The 16,666-nt window shown below is 49.0% G+C and overlaps 1 protein-coding gene across 1 annotated transcript in view; it reads left to right on the forward strand.

Annotated features, from left to right (window-relative positions):
- Positions 1 to 16,666, forward strand: part of cacna2d2a (calcium channel, voltage-dependent, alpha 2/delta subunit 2a) — a gene marked incomplete at its 5' end in the record, with an annotated part of 130,186 nt that overhangs the window by 99,168 nt on the left and 14,352 nt on the right. Inside the window, 6 exons of the mRNA XM_079747311.1 lie at positions 5,076 to 5,126; positions 5,957 to 6,056; positions 7,673 to 7,834; positions 8,991 to 9,101; positions 10,284 to 10,362; positions 13,269 to 13,318. Of these exons, the coding sequence (XP_079603437.1) occupies positions 5,076 to 5,126; positions 5,957 to 6,056; positions 7,673 to 7,834; positions 8,991 to 9,101; positions 10,284 to 10,362; positions 13,269 to 13,318 (553 nt within the window). The remainder of the gene's footprint in view (positions 1 to 5,075; positions 5,127 to 5,956; positions 6,057 to 7,672; positions 7,835 to 8,990; positions 9,102 to 10,283; positions 10,363 to 13,268; positions 13,319 to 16,666) is intronic.

Genomic DNA, 16,666 nt, shown 5'->3' on the forward strand with positions numbered 1-16,666 from the left:
AAAGCAGTGTGTCAAGAGGAGAGCCAAGAACCAGCATGCCTGTTCTGTTTGTGGTCCAACACAGCAATGGTCCCTGGGACAGATAAGTGGTCTGGGCCAGGGATGAGCCACCCCGCCTCTGATGGAACGCATGCAGGGAGATCAGCATACAGAAGGTCTCTCTCTCTCTCTCCCCCTCTCTCTCTCTCTCTCTCTCTCTCTCTCTCTCTCTCTCTCTCTCTCGCTCTGTCCCCTCTAACATCCCCAAGAAAAATGAAGGGTCCAGTCAACACACTTAATTGCCTCCGATTGCTCTGACATTAATTATTAACAATTGTCCATTATAATGTCTGTTCACGTTATCCCAGAGAGCGCAGAGGAGAGGGCGAAGGGAGGCAAGACTGAGGGCGATAGAGCAAGACAGAGACCGAGGGGGGGAGACGGGGGGTGACCGGGATGAGATAGCAATGGAGAGACAGCCATGGAGTCCTGTTAGCCAAGCGTTGCAAAGATCCTATTACTGGCCAGGTTTGCTCCCACATGCAGACTATATCACTTATTGATTTCTGAGAAAAGTCAATGCACCTTCTCAGTAAATATGGCCACTGGTAAGTACATGAAGGTTGGAGCCCCCCCTGTTGAAGATGTTGTCGTAAAAAGGGTCTGGTGGTCTCATCTTCTTCAAGGCCTGTTCAGTCCCCCCTACATACAAAAATAAATATTACTGTTTCACAGTGATGCTCCGAGTTTTTGAAAGTTACGAACCAGCAGAGCTATATCTTTCATGTGACTCTGACCTTGAGAATGGAAACATTTCCTAAGTTACTGGTATGACATATGAACTAAAACAACTGCACAATTCTAATCATATCAGTATACGCTATGTAGAGGTATGTAAGTTGATCATCATATACTTTGTTGTGTAGAAATATGTATTGTATGAACCATAAAATTGCCTTAACTGTCCCTTACAAAGTTGGACCTCTTGGCCCTCTTCTGAGAATATATGGAAATGCATTCTTGGAATCAAGCCCTTCAATAATGAACCAGAGGAGGAAGAAAAGCAGACAATATCTCCCATAATGGCTCTCCCAGCCCCAGTCTCCTATATTTTTATCTTAATTCGATCTTTTTCAGGTGCCACATTCAGAGCCACACTAAGAGGGCAGCAGTCCATAAAATAATAGGGCTATTGACGCAAAATAAACCCAAGCATACTTTTAAACTCCAAGATAGGTAGACACACAAACACAGACACACATGCGAGCACACAGAAACGGGACACACACATAACCAAAAATTGCATAGTTTACACATAAATCTATGGGTATTCTTACTGCTAATGTACCAGTTTTTCCCCAGCCTGCATGTATGGCGCCCGCGGGGAGAGGTATACATACGTTCATCCCATAGATAAGCCATAATAATATAACTCCTACAGTATGTTCAGGACAAAATATTTTGTTGAAATACAGGCATCATCTCCCATGCAGAACCCTGGCTATGCAGAGCAACACCAGGCCGTTCTTGTGCTTCAGTCATAATGCCTCACCCACCTAATGTACAGTGCGGCGTCCAATGTGTATCTGCTGGGTAATTCCTGATTCCCATGTAATGCACCACAATTCTTCCAACGGGTCAATGTGCAGAGGCACAATCAGGCGGTAGAAACACGGTAACTGTATTGATCTTGTAGCCCTGCGCTCCGATAAAACAATTTCATGAATTCCAATGAGGTCGCTTTGCAAAGGGACAGAAATATAATCGCTACACCAAGGCAGGAAAGTGCCATTGTGTGTTCATTGCATGAGTGTTTGGGTGATGCGTTCAGATTCAGGCGTGGGTATACGTTGTTTTCACATGCATGTCTGGCTAGGTGTGATATGACTGAGTGGATTTGGGGAACGATAGATGGCTGCATTAGACGTTTCTTCACTTTATGTACAGTCTTGCCTTACTGACCACCCTTCACATCAATGAGTTGATCCTCATTTTTTATTGTATTACAATATATTTATTCATAGTATCGGCCTATATGATAATATAAATCCTAAACATTTATCAATACTTGTTATTGATCAATAATCAATAACAGTTATCATTATGGCTACAAAAGTATTGGAAATATACTACTGTATACTATTCAAAAGGGATAGAAAGAGTTTTTAAGTCATGCCGGACCTCTGACCACTAATAGTCAGTGGTCCAAAGTCCTTGTCCTCTTAATCCTGCCCATCAAATCCAGTCATTATGTTTAATACAAACACGCCGTGGTTCAGGCACTAGTGTTTAGTTTGGTTTGAATGAAGCAAATCCAAGAAAACCAAACATGACAAGGACTACAATAACCCAAAGTCTGCACAGGGCCAAACCTGCCCACCGCTCAATTAGTCCATGGCTGGGAAGACATGGACTGGGGCGTGCCTGATCACAGGGCTGTGGGATGGGGGGTGCTGGGAGAGGGAGGGCCAAGGGCCAACGGTCCTAGTTCAGCACCAGCCAGGCCCATCTGCTCGTCACCTGGCCCTGGCACGCGGGAGACTGGGTAATGACAGGGAAAGAACGGCATCAGTGGGCAAGAGCGGAGCGGTAATTACTGACTGGAATCCATGCAGAAACAACACATCTGGATCCATGAGTCGAAACGTGGAGCGCTGTACGGCAATCGCCTTGAACCGAGATTCGTCATATCTGTCGATCGTTACGCCAGCCCACGGGATGAAAAATGTGGGATCAACATTCTTCACATGTTCATATCTTCATATGTTTTTTCCGAAACACTAATGCTAGTTTAATCAGTAGGAAAATAGTTAAAAGACAACTTTTCCCAGACGCAGCAAGATATGGACGAATATGATGAAGTCGGACACTCTAGCGCTCCTCACTCTAACTCCGTCCCCTGCTCTAGCATTCCTCTCACATTTTCCCTGAACCTCCATTACTGACATCAATTATATCTTGCATTTTAAGAGAGGCAGTCTTACTGAAACTGATATTTTCCCCGGCGGCCGTACATTTAAAGGGGCCAAAGGCTAGTTTAGCATTTAGTCGAATCTTATGGCTGCAGCAGGCGACGGAGATGACCCCTTAATGACTCGCTAATAAAAGTCTGCATCGCTATATGATTAACATTCAGCGCCTTGAAAAATAATGCGGGGAGCTCTCTCTTTGGCAACCCCCCTTTGCTCTCACTCGATGAGAAATAAACCGTCTGCTAGAGTTAATGAAATCTTTCAGTGGGTCTTCAGACAGGGGGGGCCCTTTCCGTTAACAGGGCCCGAGTGGAGAGCAGAAGTGGGCAGCATTCGGACCAAGCCTCTGTCTCGCATCGTTGACCACTTTGAAACCACCCCTGAACTCCCCGCCCCCCCATCCCAATCACCGACTGCACAGAATGAAGCCATCACCCCGTGGAGTTCCTGCTTCCCTTTCTCCAAACCTTCCTGCTTACCTCAAATTAAGGTTGCAGTAATTAAATTGATAAAAAGTCATGGCAATATGCCGCATGGCCCCCCAACCGGAGTTCATATGCCACACAGTAGTGGAGAGCCGTGAAGTTACAGCTTTGATGTGGCATTCTTTATTATTGAAAATAATTGGATTCTTTCCCCAACCACCACCCTTACCGCCACCCCCACCACCGCTGCCACCACCACCACCGCCACCACTACCACCACCACCCCCCTTCTCTTTCTCTGTCTCCAATGCCTACCCTGTTGCCAGCCCTCACACTGGTCATGCTCAGTTAATCAGCATCGCGCCACGCTAGGGCTGGTGGCGAGCGTTTGCTCTGTCTGGGGGGGGGGGGGGAGACACAGGGGCCCATGTTGGTCGTTTTCCAGCAAGCCGCGGCAGAGTGCGTCAAGAGACGCACTCTGCCGCGTGGGTCTGGTCTGAGGAGGTTTGCGGCCAGGTTGTGGTGCGGCGTCTGCCAAGCCTCCAAAAAGGCTGGGTTTTTTCTCCTGCCCTCGTAAGGGGGGGGCTTGGCCCGGCTTAAGAAGAGAGCTTCTCTGGCCGGGCGGGCGGCTGGCTTGATAATCAGCAGAAAGAAAAGCCCCTGATGGTTGCTCTGCCTTCCATGGCTGCTCACTGTTTCACACGGCTCACTTAGAATGTCAAACCAGCACTTCCATGACCGCTATGCCTCTCTCCCCCCCCCCCCCCCCCCCCCCCCACTCTCCCCCTCACCCTCCTCTCCCCCGCGCCCCTCACCCTCCTCACCCTCCTCACCCTCCCCCTGGATGTGCTACTTAACGTCCGTCAATATGGACTCTTTTTTTTCAATCGTTCCTGCAATTCTTTTTCAATGCCGTTTATTTTGCGCCGGAACTTTCCGCTTTGCCTTTAGGATGTCATCGTCTATCGACCATGCACTCACGCTGCGTTTGGGCCTCTTCCAGTAAACAAACAAGATGTCTGCCCTCCCGCCCTCCCTCCTTATCCAGTTCTGTCTGTGCCTTTTAGGCCCGGTGCTGCCAGGGCTGACACACACACCCAGAGCAGCCCTATTTCGGGGAGAGCTCTGCCGTGGCAGCCTAATGGTGTTTAGCAGCTTGCGTCTTCCCCTTGACAAAGGCACCGCCAAAGCAAATCATTTGTGTCGTCAAAGACACAGCAAATTAACAGTCTCATTTTACTGACAGTATTAAGTGGAGCTCAGACACTCCGTGAGACAGGGCCAATGGTATTTAGGACGGATCTTGGATATTTATACATACAGAGCTACCATATATTTTAGGCATTTTCTCATTGAGGGGCCCACTGTAAATATTGCAATCATCATCAGTCATCCAGTGGTTACGTTATGGTAGGGTGTATTTGGGTGTGGCGATCGTGAAGCCGAGCCAGATCCAGTACGAACAAAAAGAAAAGCTAAACTTACGAACTCTCCTAAGCTCCTAAGCCATTTGAGAATGTTGCAGCCTAAGTGGCAGGACCGGATTATCACAGCTGGGTCTTGGCTCCATGATTTGGTGCATTGTCCTCGGAAAGATCAAGAAAACAAATTAAAGCTAATTATGACTGTTTGTTTGTGTGTGTGTGTGTGTGTGTGTGTGTGTGTGCGTGTGTGTGTGTGTGTGTGTGTCTTTGCACAGGTACATCCAAGGAGCTTCGTCTCCAAAGGACATGGTGATCATAGTCGATGTGTGAGTATCCTCCTCCCCTGCCAACGCCCTCTGTCTGGGGTCACTTCCCTTACCTTTCGTCCTTCTCTTCCAGGGCCGCTAGTGCCCCCTGTTGGTGTGTGTCGGTGTGGCTTCAGATCTAATGCTGTTCCCCTTCCTAACTGCCTACTGTCTGTCTGTCTGTTGCCCTGATGTAAAATAGTAAAAGGGGATAAAACAGTTGTACATCATCAATGTATTTAATGAAATGTGTATGTCTATGAATGATGTAGGATCAGGCTACATGGTGTGAAGGTTAAAGCTGACCTAACATCCAATATGTGTCCTTGTTTGTATGTACTTCGATTGAAAGAGATTGATACAACTACATTTTAATTATTGAGATAGAAGAAAATAACTTAACTTCACAACATGCTCACTCCAAATGATTCGTTTTTAGACGAGGTGAAATCCAAAACCCTCAGGAGCCGTCTTATTTATCTCATTATCATGCGTGTGTGTGTGTGTGTGTGTGTGTGTGTGTGTGTGTATGGGTGCGTGTGTGTGTGTATTTGTGTGTGCATTTGTGCATGTATGCATGCGTGTGTGTCTACTTGTGTGCGTGCGTCTGTTCGCCCCTCTGTGTGTGTCCATGCGTGTGTTTGTGTGTGTGCGTCTGTTTGCCCCTCCGTGTGTGTGCGTGCGTGCACGTGTGTGTGTATGTGGGTGTGCGTTTGTTTACTTATGTGTGTGCGTGTGTGTGTGTCTGTGTGTGTGTGTATGTGGGTGTGCGTTTGTTTACTTATGTGTGTGCGTGTTGGTGTGTGTCTGTGTGTGTGTGTGTGTGTGTGTGTGTGTGCGTCCCTCCTCAGGAGTGGCAGTGTGAGCGGCCTCACTCTGAAGCTGATGAAGGCGTCTGTGATGGAGATGCTGGAGACTCTGACTGACGACGACTACGTCAACGTGGCCAGCGTGAGTCGCCCGGTGCATCTAAAACATGTATATTGTGTTGTGTACCTATAGATACATTCATCTACATATATATACTGTATATATTGTGTATGTATGTGCAGAAAACACTGATGTACTCTGCCGAGCGTCAGCAACAACAACAAAAAACATAATTATTGTTTTGAATACCAATGGTAATCACATATTTAGGTTGTAGTATTTATTTAGCTTCTTGCCCTCTAGAAACATTGCATCTTCAGCTTGGAGATGTACCAATATGTACATCTGTGCATGTGCAGAAATGCACAGTCCCCTATTGTGTGAACGGAATTGTGGCAGTTTGTATTCAAATTGTCTATTAGTAACTCCCTCACTCAGACGCACCATAACTCTTTCTTTCTCTTTCACTTATATGCACACACACACACACACACACACACATTCGTACAGAGCAAATGATTTGCTAGCCCTATTTGGAGACTTGCTTAGGTAATCCCCCATAATCCATTGCTCTTAGGCAGTGTATGGCTCTAAATCCTGGCTCTAAAAGCAACGAATTGGTTGTGTTAATCTGGGTCGGAACACCAGGGTGAACTCCTTCAAAAGAGTAATGGCTTACAGAGACACACAATGAGCTATACGGCGATAGTTTGCTATCTGGTTACCGTCGCAATGACCTACCGCAACAATAGCTACGGTCTGAGCTGTAATTTACAGGTCAATTTTTGCTGTAATTCGTGGCCTTATTTAAAAATAAAGTACATGTCTGGAGGTTATTGTATCGAACATGCAAATGCGATGAAACTCGCCTGCCGTTGGATGAAGGGCCCCTGTGGAAATCCTTTCTTCTCCCACGCCAACACTAAGTACGCCGACAAAACGGCGTTTCCGATCCAAATTATACATTTTAATTTCCATCTGTGACAATCTCGACACGCAACTGCAACTTTTCCTCTTGCCTATTTTACACGATGCATTCGGAATCACGGAGAGATGATGAAGATTGAAGATGACCTTCAAAACGACACAAAAGTTGTTTTGTCTGCGACACAATGAGACACAATGTCTAAATACACACTGAATATATATTTAGATGAGTACAATTCTGCACCACATCCATACGCAGTTCACAGACACAATCATTGTAAAGTACATACAAGTAAAAACAACATATATGCATTGTGGGACAAAATATGACAAATGAACAAACCCACATCCAGACGCAGATTCCACACTGTCTTAGGCTAATTTGGTGTATGAGATGAGACAGGCTATATTACCTTGGCAGACTTTCTGTTCCAGGCTCTGCCATGGCATTTGAGCTACACCTGTTCTTTGTGTGCAGTGTTGTAATTAGCACTGTTTACTGCCAGGCTCAGAGGCAAAGGGCAGTGCCCATCTGCACACAACCGCACACCGCGCATGCATACACACACAGCCGCACGTACTGTGTGTCGAAATAAAGACAGAAGGATACACAGCAGCCATGGGGAAACATAGAGAACATAAAGAAAAGTGAATGAACAAATACAGAAAAGTACGATCTAACGATTTAACAGAATAAGGTCGTGTGAGATGGCACACATGACTACGGTTTTGGGAGTGATGTGTCTGTGTGTGTTTGTGTTTCCCCCTAGTTCAGCGAAAAGGCAGAGGCCCTGGTTCCCTGCTTCAAGAACCTGGTCCAAGCCAACATCCGCAACAAGAAGATCTTCAAGGAGGCGGTCTTTCACATGCAGGCCAAAGGAACCACGGACTACAAGTCTGGCTTCACCTTCGCCTTCGAGCAGCTCCTCAACGTAAGCGCGGGGAGGGGGTGGGCGTACTTTAGGGGGCTAGGGGGGTCCACGACGTCTAGGTTGCACGAATGAGTCCAGGTGAGGTTTTTGTTAAATCCGCCTGTGGTGGAGAGGACTAAAAGCATCTCCTCTTTCAACACAATGACACTCATCTGATGGGCGGACGTCACGTTGGCGGCGATTACATCTCGCCCCGGACTAGGTGCTCAAGGGCCGACACATCGCCGTGACGACTGAGTCACGACTCATGACGACTGAGTCACGACTCATGACGACTGAGTCACGACTCATGACGACTGAGTCACGACTCGGAGGGACAGAGTGGGGAGGAGGCCGGAAGGGGGGGGGGGGTAGAGGGATAGGGGAGAGGGGCGTGAGGAGGGGGGGGGGGGGGGCTTCACAGGTGGTGCTGTCTCGGGCGCAGCTACTCCGAGGCACGCGGCGCTCCTAATGGCTGCTGATGGGATGATTGATGAGCGGAGGCCAGAGGAGGGTGGATCAGCCGCAGGACACTTTATATTCCTCCGGTGGGCTGGGGAGGCACAGAGCCAAGTCGTGGCAGCCCCCCCCCTCACCCCCACCTCCCCTCCCTCCCTCCCTCCCTCCGTCCCTCCGTGGCTCAGCCAACGTGGTAAATGTATAAAGCCACTTTTAATGGCCGTCTGCAGTCTGCCGCAGCCTCCCGGCCCCTTGATTGCTAGCAGAATAATGGAGAAAAAATACATTATCCAAAGGCAGCCTTTTCTTTTTTTTTTTTTTTTGGGGGGGGGGGGGGGGGCGGCATTATTTATCTTTATTAGAATCTTGTCAAAGTTGACGTGCCGCTGGGCTGCATATCAATGGCAGCTGTCGTGGAGGCAGGCACAGGGGCTGCTGGGGATGGATGGGTTGGGGTGGGGCTGTGCGGGTGGATGGATGGATAAGTGGGGGGCGGGTGGAGCGATGGAGCCTGTAGCCACCCCCTGTCGTTGGAGCTGAATGCTTTCCGCCGCCGGCTCCCCCCGTGCTGGCGTGCGGCGGCGAAACCTCCTCTGAGTTTCCCGCTCAGCGACGCAGCGGCGACTGGGGGCTTCCAGCGCGGACTCGCCGTCGGAGAACAGACTTTCCTTTCTCTTTTCACTCTCTGCCCTCCCTCTCTCCCCTCTCTCCCCCCCAGGAGACCACCGCCCCCAGGGCCTTCTGCAACAAGATGATCATGATGTTCACAGACGGAGGAGAGGACCGCGCCCAGGACATCTTTGAGAAGTACAACTGGCCCAACAAAACGGTGAGGGCCGCAGTGAGACCCTACTCCCTCCAGCCGGTCACTCTCCTCCCCGGACAGACTGACTGACGGGTGTTGGGAAGAACTGACATGCGTGCACGCATTCACCCAAGCCCTCTCTCTCTCTCTCTCTCTCTCTCTCTCTCTACCTCCCTCTCTCTCTCTCTCGCCCACTCTATCTCGATATCCGTCTCTCTCTCTCTCTCTCGCTCTCTCTCTCTCTCTGTATGTCACTTTGTTCCGCTGACAATGTCGACCATTGTTGAGGCTGTCAGAAACGCCAGCCTTCACATCTGTGCATAATGTCCAAGGTGGCTTCCTCCATTCGGGTCTTTATGCAGCGGCCCTCTAGACATTGGATGGATGTCTTAGCCACGCTTCAAGCCAACTCTCTGCTGTCCACCACCATTAGCATTTTTAGCTATCCTACACATATATATATATTTATACATATATAGCTTATTTCATTCATTAGGGGCGTTGGGTGCTGTTCCAGCCCGTCACAAAGTGTTTTAGCCCTGTTTGATACGGGTTGTCATAGCCATTAGCATGTAGCTCCCTCATGGCGGCGCCTGTCATTTAGCGGTAATCTGCTGTCTGACAACTCTCTCACACTGTCTGTGCGCGAGCTAGCAGCTTACGAAGCGACCGGGGAGCCGACGAGCCCCTGTGTCTGCATTAGATGGATATTCGGGATTTGTCCATTATTGTCACACAACACTGAACTCATTAATGTCCAGGAGGAGCCTCGTCTGAAGCTGTTGTTGCTCAGCCTCTCCGACGAGGGGCCTCCAGGCGTAGCCCAGATCTGTCTCTCTTTGTCTCTGACTCTCCCTGTGTCTGTGTCTCTCTCTCTGTCTCTGACTCTCCCTGTGTCTGTGTCTCTCTCTCTCTGTCTCTGACTCTCCCTATGCCTGCGTCTCTCTCTCTCTCTGTCTCTGACTCTCCCTGTGCCTGCGTCTCTCTCTCTCTCTGTCTCTGACTCTCCCTGTGTCTGTGTCTCTCTCTCTGTCTCTGACTCTCCCTGTGTCTGTGTCTCTTTCTCTCTGTCTATCTCTGTCTCTCTCCATCTCTCCGATTCTGTCTCTGTCTCTGTCTCTCTGTCCGTCTGTCTGTCTCTCTCGCTCTTTCTCTATCTCTGTGCGACCCATAGTTCACTTGTTGGTCCTGTCTTTCTCCTTCCAGGTGCGTGTGTTTACCTTCTCTGTTGGACAGCACAACTATGACGTCACCCCTTTGCAGTGGATCGCTTGTGCAAACAAAGGTGAGCGGCTTTAGTGTGTGTGTGTGTGTGTGTGGATGTGTGTGTGTGTGTGTGTTCAGATGTTTGAATGGATCCCACATTGTGTTTTGTAACCTTGTAAACACAGTGTGTTTTTGTGCCTGGGGCATCCTCCCATCTAACTCTATACCACTTGTCTAGTACCTAACTGCTGAGGCACTTGAATTGACATCCTATTATCACCCCACCCTAATTATTAACCCTACGGCCCCCCTAGTGGTGTGTCTGACACATACCGGCCCTGCGTCAACCCCTACATAAACAGACAGCGGGCTTTCTAGTGACAAAAACTAAAAAAAACAAACTACAAACCGTCCGCCTCCAAGTGTCTGTTGGCGGCACTCAGCCCTCAGCCGTTAAGCCGGACGCCATTGCTCTGAAGTACCGCCCCAGAAGTCGGTATTAATTATCCGCCGGAGCCTGGCGGCCGGGTGATTTCCAGGCTGGGAAACGGGAGGGGGGATTAGGAGTCCGTAGCGCAGCGGCTGTGATGATAACCCCGCCAGCGACGGCGCTGCCAGGAGGAGACAATGGCGTCAGCCGGGCAGTGGCCTCAGCGGAGCGGTCCTCCCGGCCTTAAGATGCTTATTACATGCTAGCAGTATCAGGAGCACCCAGGGCCCCACCCAGGGACCCCTGTGTGCTATCACAAGCGGACAGGGGTCCCCACGCCAGGGCTCGGACCCCTTCAACCGTGACGTCAACACGGACTAGAACAACAACGTGATACACAGTCGTACACAGAGACACACACACACACAGACAAACAGGGGTATACACACACAGGGGCACAAATACACACACAGGTAAACACACACACACACACACACACACACACACACACACAGGTGTGTACACACACACACACACACAGGTGTACACACACACACACACACAGGTGTACACACACAGACACACAAACACATACACACGTAGCGTTGAGCTGTTGTCTCGCTTGTGTGTTCCACATATTTCACGCTCCCTCCTCAATCCATCTCTCACATTTAGCTGTGGGGGACAAGGAGTCTAAATCAAATGAAAGGAGACACACGTTTTGAAATAGGAGGCAGCTCTGAAATGAAATTTTCTTTGGGTCTCAAGTATTCACAATAAGGTGTCCAGTATCTGGAGGAAAGGGTCAGTGTTATTATAATTTCTTGATTACATAATAAGAACAGCAATGACCTCAATCCCCAATCGAATGTTTACCCATCGTTATGAAATCATTTAAATCAAAATGGCCACTTACATTCATCGGAACCTAATGATTTGCGATTACTTAGAGGGCTTTGCCGGTTTGCCAGGACCCTAAATTAATTGTTGATCTGGTCTATGATCGAGATGTAACTCAGCCATGATTTTGATTCAACTCAAAGCCCTCAATGTTTAGCAGCCCTAGAGCTGTATCTGCCCTGGCCAGGTTGTTTTCTCCAATAGTGCAAAAACTGCACACATCAAAGTCTCCAAATCGGTGACGAAGCACAGTGGCGTGTTAGCACCGAATGTAAACCAGTGGACTGGTTCGTTTGTGGGCACCATTGAGATTGGGCCAAACGCCCAATTTCAGAAAGTGCATTCACATGAGGTGAAAAAAAACCATGGCTGATTTACATCTGGACATTGTCAAAATCATTTAATCCTTTTACATATCATCTTATATTCGTTCAGACTCCTGTCATCATTATCAACGTTAAACAAGTTTTAAAAAGTACCTTGAAATTGCTCAATCATTACTCAGCGCTACCTACCTCATTTAAGAGCACTATCAACGAACAGAAACCCAGTGTTGGACGCTAGACATCTACCCTTGCAATACAAATGAGTACTATGACATTGTGTCGCAAGCTATATTTACGTAAGGAATAATGTATAGATCGAAAATAAGCCCCTTCAGGCCTGTTCGCCCTGTCTGGGCTTATTTTCCCGATAATGACCGGCGACGTTCTATACATAATCCCGCTTATTACAGGGCTACTTGCCAAAACTAAAAAACAACTTCACATGGTGTGTCTTTTTACAATTTATTTGTTACCAGCGTTCGTAGTGTTGATCAGCAGAGAAATAGTCTGTGAAAGACGTTGACGTCCCTTAGCAACCGAAGACAATGGGGTTGACAAGTTGAGGGGTTGACTACTTGCGGAGTGATACCAAAGACGTCATTAGAGGCAAAAAATCCTTTGTTTTCCTTGACAGCGGTCAATTATACTTCGCAACGGTGAATTATCAAATATAATGCACCGCCGGAAGTTGTGAAGAGCCCATGCAAGTGAACGGAGCGTTCCACGGCATTGAGAAGACCCGTGTGATGATCACTTATATTTCTCTACTGCCATTTTTTCCCCCTATACTCCCAGACGGGCACCCAGTGACTTGTGCTTACTTTTTCTTTAGTTTATGAATGTACGATATATTTGTGTGTGTGTGTGTGTACGTGTGAGTGTGTGTGTGTGTGTACGCGTCGACACCTGAATGCCTGCGTGTCTCAACAAGACCACACTGTGGCAAATGAGTAAGGTCTTGCCGTAATGAAGGCCGCCTCAGCCTCTGAACGGGGCCTCCGTCTCGGCCTCCTATCAGGCCCTCTGTCCCTCCGTCGGCTTCCGTTCCCCAGCCCTTGGTATAAACACAGCGCCATCGACCCGGCTGCTCGCTCTCCCTCCCTCTCAAATCAGTGGGGGCGCTCGGGGCTCAGCATCCTTTCAACCTGCCGCCCACGTCGTCGTCGAGGGCGACCGGGGGCGTGCATGTAGATGAGAAGTCCCTCCGCAGACGGCCCCCTGGGGGAGCCGGCGTTGGCTGCTCCACTCGTCAGCGGTGGAGCCCCTCCCCCCTCCGCCCGGTTGGCCACCTGGGGCTGACGTTTAACGTTCTTCTCATTTCCATTTCAGGCTACTACTTTGAAATTCCTTCCATCGGCGCCATTCGAATCAACACCCAGGTAAGAGGCTGAGCGCGCACGTACAGCACTGCGCACGTACGATGACGTGCACGTTTAACGATGTGCACGTATAATGAGCGAACCTGGAAGTTCATTCTAGGTTCATTATGCTATGTTCAGCACCGTCCACGTATATTCTTTTGATGGTGGTTCTGCTGATGGGGAGAGATACGGCTGTAAATGTCCCCGAACCAGGGTATGCAGGGAAACGTTTTGGGAGGTGGCTTTAGATTGAGAGATTACAATAAGAAATGTCCAACTTGGGAAGCTCCACCCCTTATTTCATTCTTCATCCACACATTTCTCCCAACCTCTTCCCCCAGCTTCACACGCACACACACAAACACACACACACACACACACACACACACACACACACAAAGCGTCTCTTGGCACACAGAAGGCCCTGCCCCATGGGATAACCTCATTCCAGCTGCAGAAATGGACTAGTTTGCTGCAGGCTGTGAGAGGTTTGTACACCCACCCCCACCCTCAGCCACCCATGTCCTACTGAGGCCCCGGAATAGACTGTCAGCTGTTCCATTAACTGGCATATTTATAATCCAAGACCTGCCACTTACTCTTATAGGTATTCTATAGGTGCCAGGACTCTGCTGTCATATTTAAGACATATTTAAGACATCTGGGTGTCGGGGCGATGTTATAAAACTCCACTGCTGTTCGGCAGTCTCCTTCTGTTGTCCCAACTGACAACATGATTATATAGTAAATATAGTATCATAACAAAAATAAACAAGATAGATGTCCTATCATTATATGTGGCTGGCCTTTATGGAGTCGGTGAGGGAGATTTACTGTGGAAGAATTTACCTCCGCTGCGCAAGCCTCCATAAAGCTTACTCCCAATCCGGGTCAGGGCACCAATGTTCCGGTCCTCAGACCTGCCCAGAGGGGTGTGAGAGGCGGCTGGCCTGGGATCAAGAGTCCAACGCTATCACCGCTAAGCCTGATTATTACCTTCTTAAGGCTTTGGACTGAGGGTCGCTTTAACCTCCCCCTGTAGAAGCAGGGCTTGTTTCAACATTGCATAGAGGTGGAACATCGCTGTGTCTCCTCAGTGTGCGACGGGAGTACCCCTGATTGTTTCAGCCGTTGTGTTGGAGGGCCGATCCGTTCTGCTCTGACCTAGATGCAGGTGTTATGGGACGGCAGCCGAGGCAGGATACAGATGGAACAGTGGCGCTGTAGCTTACTGCCCCACAATGCATCCTGGGTGATTGTCCTGAGAAACATTTAGGAGCTTGAATTATTTTCTTGGAATGAGAGCTTTGACTGAACCCAGGATGGGGGTTGGGGGAGGGGGGGAGGGGGGGATATTACAGATACACAAGCGTGTAATTAATGTATAGAGTATAACGGCTGGAATCCACCATGCCTCTCTGCGGTCCCCATCAGCCGCACAGCTCCGCTTCCTGACTTTTATGTTGTGTAGGCCGTGTGAGCCGGCGGAACATTTTCCCCCGCATCCCGCGAAAAGGTCTGGCTGTCATTGTCCTGATGGAATATCTCCCTGTGGCGCATTAAAGCGGACTCTTAGCGGGCTAATAATAGAATAGGTTACGCCTGTCTGCACCTCGGAGTTGAGGCGATCCATAACAACCGGTCAAAAGCGCAACACTGGAATAGCAGCATGTGTTCCCGCAGCACGCCTCTGTTGTGGATATGAAAGGAAATGCTTAGAAGGCCGTGTCAAGGGGTCAGACTATGACAACGGCTTACTCTCCGTGGCAAAAAAAGATAAATGTAGTGCCACATTTATTGTACAGCCGCGTGGGTGGCTGTACAATCAAGACACTTGGCTGTACACAAACTCAGCAAGGCGTAGTATTTGTCTGTAAAGGTTTTAAATCAACACTGCAGAGACTGGCCACTATAGAAATACACTTATTAAAATCCCCTCTGAAAGCTTTGTCTATTTGCATGAATCATGCTGCTTTAACATAGCAGGACAGCTGGATCAGAGGTTCTGCTGTAACATAGCAGGACAGCTGGATCAGAGGTTCTGCTGTAACATAGCAGGACAGCTGGATCAGAGGTCCTGCTGTAACATAGCAGGACAGCTGGATCAGAGGTCCTGCTGTAACCTTGCAGGACAGCTGGATCAGAGGTCCTGCTGTAACCTTGCAGGACTGCTGGGTCCTAGATTACGCTGTGTGTAACACATCAACTGCCAGGTCCCATCAAGGCACGGAAAACTGTTCCAAGGAATCGAGCACAAATTATTTTAAGGTTGCTCCTCCTATCTTCGCCCTAAAAAACCATCTGATCCAGACAGCGCAATCAGTCTCCCTTCTGGGGGGGGCGAGAGGGGCTGGGCGCGGGGGGGGGGGGGGGGGGGGGGGGAGTTCATGCATTCAATAGTTTTGCCAATAGCATATCACCACGAATATGACATTGATCAATAGGTAGCTAGAGGAGCACAGGAAACAGGGCCCCCTCTCGCTATGGAAACCCGCTGAGCGACGGTACCGCGGGTCCCCTGAATACGATGCATGGCTGGTGGATTTAACCCCTCACCCCTATGGGGGCACGGGTGAGGTGTCCCTCAGCCCTGCTGGGGGTGGACAGGCGAGCCGCTGGGGAGTGAGGTCTGTTTGCGCAGCATACCGTTGGCACTCCTAATGTGTTTTTAATAGCTCCTCCATAATGATGAGGAACAGCCTTGAGTGGCCTGGGCCTGCAGTGCTTTATGGCTCCGCCGGGCTGGCCGAGCGGGAGACGCGTCCTTACCCATGCCTGCCTGGATGCTGCTAGCCAGGGTTGTTTATGTGGGAGGAAGGAGAGCCAGTCAGGGTGTTGTGGTTTTATGACAGATGAATGTCATAATACTCCTCCAGCTCACTGTTTTAACACCTTTACACGGGCAGCACTTTAAAGTAATAGTTCTGATTATGTGTTTTAAATCTCGCACACAGGGACACAAATACACACACACACACACACACACACACACACACACACACACAGACAAACAGTGTGTGTGCTTCTTTGCGTGCTTCTCTGTGACTTCTGTGTGCGTCCCTGTACGTGTGTGTGTTGGAAAATGAGGCAGACATAACAGGAGAGATGAATAGCAAGGTCGTTGGAGTGTCAGTAGCAACGGAGCTCTATATATACTCAGTGTGTGTGTGTGTGTGTGTGTGTGTGTGTGTGTGGGTGTCTGTGTGTATGTGTATGGTTGTGTATATGTGTGTGTGTGTGTGTGTGTGTGTGTGTGTGGATACGTCTGTGTGTATGTGTATGGTTGTGTTTATGTATCTGTTTGTGTGTGTGTTTGTGTGTGTGTGTGTGTGTTGTTCTGCGTGTTTGTGTGTGTACAATAGCAGC

Source organism: Pollachius pollachius (assembly GCF_949987615.1).
Source record: "Pollachius pollachius genome assembly, chromosome: 12".
In the NCBI taxonomy this organism is placed as follows: Eukaryota; Metazoa; Chordata; class Actinopteri; order Gadiformes; family Gadidae; genus Pollachius; species Pollachius pollachius.